The sequence below is a fragment of the Fukomys damarensis genome, unplaced genomic scaffold (assembly GCF_012274545.1).
Source record: "Fukomys damarensis isolate Sample0158 unplaced genomic scaffold, DMR_v1.0_HiC HiC_scaffold_57852, whole genome shotgun sequence".
NCBI classification, from domain to species: domain Eukaryota; kingdom Metazoa; phylum Chordata; class Mammalia; order Rodentia; family Bathyergidae; genus Fukomys; species Fukomys damarensis.
In genome coordinates, this window is record NW_022958764.1 from 1 (window position 1) to 6,210 (window position 6,210).

Below are 6,210 nucleotides of genomic sequence, written 5' to 3' on the forward strand. Positions count from 1 at the left end.
GGGTGTGTTTGAGGGTGCCTTTCAATTCCTGCTCTCAAATCTCTTTCATGACTTCCAGGTGCTCCTCAGCACCACAGGAGGTGCATGGGTTTTCAGGCGAGTCTTTGACTCAGGGTACCCATGGGACATGGTGATTATAACACGATTTCAAACTGCATTCAGAAATTTTCTCCCAACTCCAATTTTGACTTGGTTGATGGAAAAGAAGATGAACAGCTGGTTCAATCATGCAAATTATGGCTTAATACCAGAAAACAAGTAAGTATAACGTATATACCAAAAACTGTTAGAGAGATGGAAGCTGAAACTTTCCACGGCAATACAGACCACGCAATATTATGGCAATATGGTTGGGGGATTAAATTTTTCCATACAAATTTACTGGTGATAGTAATAGCTGCTCTTAAGTGCTTCAGCAATGAAATTACATATTTAACTCTTTAGGGTAAGTATTATTAGGTACAATTCCCCTTTCCTTATGGGATAACTGAGATCTAGCCAAATTTAGTCACGTTCCTGAGCTCATGTAGCAGTGAGAAAGCTCTGTGAACTTGATGAGTTGCAGCAAAAAAAGTAAATGATTTGCCTATGATCTTGTTAACAAAAGCAACACACTTGTTTCATTGTCCTAGAAAAATTGCATCCAACAGTTGTCCTTTTATCTTTCTAATGACAGTGACTTCTTGCCCTGGTCAAGATGATCTTAAGTTTAGTCTTTCCCTTTAGTTATAAACTGTGACTTACCCTATTATCAAGAACCAAATGTATTACTTTTTATTCTCTAAGTCTCTATAGTGAAAACCAATGAGCAGGAAAAACTACAGCAATGAGAGATCCTGTCTGTGGTCCCTCAAAATTTCATTCCGAAAAAAAAAAAATTCACTCCAGACCCCACATGGATGAGTGGTCCCACACCATCAGCAATGGCACACACTCTCCCCTTAGTCACTTCTGCCTTCTCCTTGACACGTCCCTCTTTTTATTGTGATCGTTTTTTTTTTTTTTTCCTTATTTCTTATCTCCTCTCCCACCGCCAGTCTTCTCGGGAGCTTTGACACTTTCCACCATAGTTCTTTTTACCATAAATTCTATCAAGCCTCAATGGTGACTCACAGGACTAAAGAACTATCACCCTTCTCTCTTTCTGATTTAGTTAATCCTTTACCATTTCCAAAGTTCCTACATATAGCCTATCATAAACACCATACGTGCTTTGCTTCCACCCAATGGCCTAAAGATGGCAAGTTGTGAGTATCCCTATTTTGTAGAAGAATACAAGAAAGCCCACATAGACCATATGACTTGCTAAAGCTCTGTTAAGTTGAAATACACAACTGAAACAAAAAAAACCAACTCGTACTACTACTTCTCACACCAGTTCTGTTTATGTTGTACACACTGTCTCTTCTGGATATTCTGCATCAGCTAAATATGCCTCAGCTTATGAAAACCAACTCACCCAGTGCTAGTCTTATGATTCCATTACACAGCCAGAAAAAGATAAACCTGTGCTTATTTCTTTTTAACACATACATATATCTGTTAAATAATGTGCTTTTTGGAGGAAGAAGGACAGGATAGGGCATCTGACAGCGCTCATTAGATGTGGAAGTCACTGCTTTTCCTTCTAGCCCTTCAACCTCGAGCCATCTCTAGAACAACAACCATAGCTAAACATCAGCAAAACAAGCAGAAGTCGGGCAAGTTCTTCCACTACCAAACTCTAGTAAATGGTACACATATTTTATAATCTTTGGACATTATGAGTCCATCCTCCAGATGTTACATCTCTCCAAACAGGCAACTCTTTATCTAGCCAAGGGGTGAGCTTCAAAATGGAGAGAGGAAGGAGAAGAAAATGGGGGTGCTGGCTATATTACTCACCACTAGATCTCTTTCCTGTCCTTACTTTGTTAGGATTCATCCAAGAGAGCCTGTGATAAATGATGAGCTCCCAGGCCGTATCATCACTGGAAAAGTACTGATCAAGCCAAGCATAAAGGAAGTGAAGGAAAATTCTGTCATATTTAACAACACCCCAAAAGAAGAACCCATTGATATCATTGTTTTTGCCACTGGATACACCTTTCATTTCCCCTTCCTGGATGACTCGGTGGTAAAAGTTGAAGATGGCCAGGCATCATTGTACAAGTATATCTTTCCCACACATCTGAAAAAACCAACAATGGCTGTTATAGGCCTCATCAAACCCTTGGGCTCCCTACTGTGCACAGGAGAAATACAAGCTCGATGGGTTGTTCAAGTCCTGAAAGGTAAATAGATGAGAAACAGCAGGGTATATGTTTTGGTTTGCCATGTGACTTCAGATACTGGAAATTTCAAGACTATTATTCAGCTCTTATTTAAAATGAAAGTCTTTAAAAAGATGATCCACACTATTGTTCTCTGAATTCACTGAATTAGAATTATTTGGTCAAAATTAATTGTACTATCACCAGAAGAATGATAAATCAGGCTTTGAAAATTATAAGCTATATGTGATATTTTGATTGACTCAAATGGTTCATCTAAAATTTAAACATTCAGTCATCTCAGTGACAAAATTGAGACAAATCAGTTGTGTGATTATGTCATATCAAGTAAATTAGTGACATGATCAGACATTTATCCCTTCAGTTCATAACATTAATGCCAGGAGCATGCCAGCAGTTCACTCAGAGTACAGAAATAAAAAATGAGCAAAAGTAAAACATTTTATCCACAAACAAACACGTAGACCTAAAGTTAATTCACATTTTCTGCTTGCTTATTTTATAGGTGTTAGTAAGTTACCACCAACAAGTGTCATGATAGAAGAAGTCAATGAAAGGAAAACAAATAAGCACAGTGGGTGAGTGAATTCCTTGGGGAGCCTTTTTGACTCCTACAATAGCAGACACATGAGAGTTACACCATAGAAAAGGGAAGAAGCCACAGAGACTTAGAAGCAGGACAGCGTTCACAGGAAAGAGGAAGAAAGGGGGACTTGAGAAGTTTCAATAGCCTAGAATTGTTATTTCAGATGATGGTTATCAGCCATCACACAGAGTTGAGAATCCAGACCAAGTATAACTAACCCTGCTCTACCAGGTTCATTATTCCGTACTCTGTCCATAATTACCAGCCAACACTTCTGCGTACCACAAGTGTCTGCTCATTCGTTCATTCAGCAGGTCTGTGTCAGTTCCATGGTGGTCATGCAGGCTGCTGCTCCACAGCAGGTGTCGCCTACCGTGGTTTGTGGGCCAAATCCACTCACCCTCACCTGGGTTTGCTTTTCACTTCCATATAGTTGTGGGGAAAAAGATTTTGCAACACGGGAATATTATAGGAAATTCAAACTGCGGTGGCCATAAAATTTTGTTACAATGCATGCACACTCACCCTTCATGTTTCATCAATGGCTACTTTTGTGTTACCACAGAAGAGTTGAGTGCAGAGACAGAGACTCTATCGTGGCCCTCCAAGCCCAGAGCATGGCTTTGTGCAAAAGAAATGTGTTGGTCTCTTATCCACAGGAAGGTTTCTCCTTGTGCTCTCTTCTGTGGCTATGACTCAAGGGTCAAAGGCAAGGGAGGGGAAATGATTCACCAATCAACTCAACTATCCCAGATTTTATCTGTTTTACTGTTTGTCTGGGCTCTGACCTAAACTGTTACTTGAACAGTAATAGGGTTCTGTGATAGAAGAAAGTTTTTAAATCACTATGTACAAGAAAAATGCCATCGCTTCTTTCACTCATATAGTATATCCCCAAACTTCAAGCATTGATCTATCCTTGTCAAACTGCTTAATTCCACGACAATGGAAGCATTTTACAGGTCTCTTCTCAACCTATGCCACAGTTTGATCTCTGTTATAGAAGGCTGGTATAATAGATAACTAAAGCTGCTTATCACATCAGTCAGTGAATGATTCCAAGGCCTGAATATAGGTTCATCAAGAATTCTACTCTCAGGAATTCTGTGACTCTCCATATTATACAAGTGCAGTAATGACTGAGTTTTAAATAACACTGTGAGACCATAGTTAGGATATAGTTATCATTAGATTGTTATGAAAATAAAGCCGGATGTGGTAGCATGAGCCTTTAACCCCAGCACTTGGGAGGCTGAGGCAGGAGGACTGCTGTGAGTTTGAGACCCACCTGGGCTACATAGTGAGTTCCAGGTCATTCTCCACTACTAGTGAGACCCTGTCTCAAAAAAAAATATATACTATGGACATAGAGGGGAGAAGACAGGATCCATTTCAAATTCTGCAGCAGCATTTATTTACTATGGACAAAGGTTCACAGATTATCTTTATTTGTTCTAGGATTATTATAATTTTATCTTTTTGTGCCCCACCCATCTTTTTATAAAGGTATGGCATAGAATTCTCCAAGCCTTTAGAGTTCGATTATATCCCATACGTAGATGAACTCCTGACCGCCATCAATGCAAAACCAAATCTGTTCTCTATGCTGTGGACGGACCCACGTCTGGCTTTGACCATCTTCTTTGGCCCATGCACACCATACCAGTTTCGCTTGGTTGGCACAGGAAAATGGAAAGGAGCCAGAGAGGCCATCATGACACAGTGGGACCGCACATTCAAGGCCACCAAAACCCGAACTGTACAAGAATCCCCATCTCGCTTTGAAATTTTGCTTAAACTTTTTAGCTTTCTGGTTTTCCTTGTGGCTGTCTTCCTGATTTTCTTATAAGTAAATGATCCTCTATGCCTTTGCAGATGCACAGAGTATTTGCAGTGTCCTGACTCGTCTATTACAGCCACATTGCCTTCAAGTCATAAACCATGTCCACAGCATAAATACCACCGCCCCAAGTTAATCCCAGAGAAACCTCTTCTATACCTGAGCCTCTCTCAGCTCCATTATGTCTAATCCCCAAGGATGATAACTGTGCATTTGATGGCACTGGTACATTAAATGCACATTTTTGGAAGACAGAAGTTCTACAGAGCACTCTCAGCATTCACACGTCCTTCTCATTAAAAAAGTAACACAGAAATAAATAAATAAAAATGAAAATAAACGTCTTAAGTAGTCATGGAAATAAAAGTGTATGAACTGAAAACTACTAAATTAAATTTAAAGAAGACAGAAATGAATGGAAAGACATTCCACTGTCATGAATTGGAAGACGATGTAAAAAGACCACACCCCACAAACAATCTACAGATTCAACACTGTCTTCATTAAAGTTCCAATGGTACTGCCTTAGGCAATTAGGCTACAATAAGAGAACACCAAAGGCTAGGTGGTGTACATAGCAAACATTTACTCACGTAAGATCCACAGCCTGGAATGTTATGATCAAAGAAAATATACACTTCATGTCTGCTGAGGAGTCTCTACATAAAGCCTTCTTCTCATTATGTCTGTGGTGCAAGAGTGAGATCTAGTCCTGTACAACTATAGACTACATTTAGAAATGCAACTTTCTCCTCTTATATGAAGCATTGTCCACCTTCATCATCTCATGTAGACCTAATTATCTTCCAAAAGCCCCACCCCACTGAGGGTTATCATTCCATCCTATGAATTTCCGAAAAGGGGGACAAACCTACAGTCGATAGCTAACATTGTCTACAGAAACAGAAAAAACAAGCCTAGAACTTCTAGAAAAAATAGAGAAAGTTTCTTGACATTAGTCTGGCCAATGATTTTTGGCTGTGACACTGATACTATAGGTAACAACAGTAAAAATATGAAAGTAGGACCACTTCAAACTAAAAAGCCTGTATACAGCAAAGGAAACAATGCTGAAAAGATAACCTGTGGGAAGGGAGAAAATATCTAAAATCGCATATCTGATAAGCAATTACTAGCAAAAATAACCTGTTTTAAACATGAGCAAAAACTTGAAAAGATTTTTGTCAAAACAATACATAAAATGACCTCCATACAAAAATGTTCATTATCATTAGTCATGGGAAATGTAATTAAAAACTGCAAGGAATATCACCTCACAACTTTTAGGGTAGCTATTAGTAAAAACAAAGGTATTGGAAAGAATATGGGGAAATTTAAACTCTTATACATTGTTTTTGAGAATGAAAGATCATAAAATTACAGAAAACAGTATAAAAATTCCTCAAAAATTAAAAACAGAGAGTCCGGGGATTTAACTCAGTAGTGTTGTGCTTACTTCATAAGCTCAAGGCCTAGAGTTCAACACCAGTACCAAAAAAAAAAAAAAAAAA

The 6,210-nt window shown here is 38.8% G+C and overlaps 1 protein-coding gene across 1 annotated transcript; it reads left to right on the top strand.

Moving 5' to 3' along the window:
* Nucleotides 1-58: 58 nt before the first annotated feature.
* LOC104849106 (dimethylaniline monooxygenase [N-oxide-forming] 1) lies at nt 59-5,892 on the top strand (the record flags this gene model as incomplete). The annotated part of the gene is made up of 4 exons (XM_010605405.3): nt 59-258; nt 1,918-2,273; nt 2,779-2,851; nt 4,366-5,892. Coding segments are annotated over 4 exons (972 nt in total), but the record flags the coding sequence as incomplete, so codon positions are not given.
* Between the last annotated feature and the right edge of the window lie 318 nt (nt 5,893-6,210).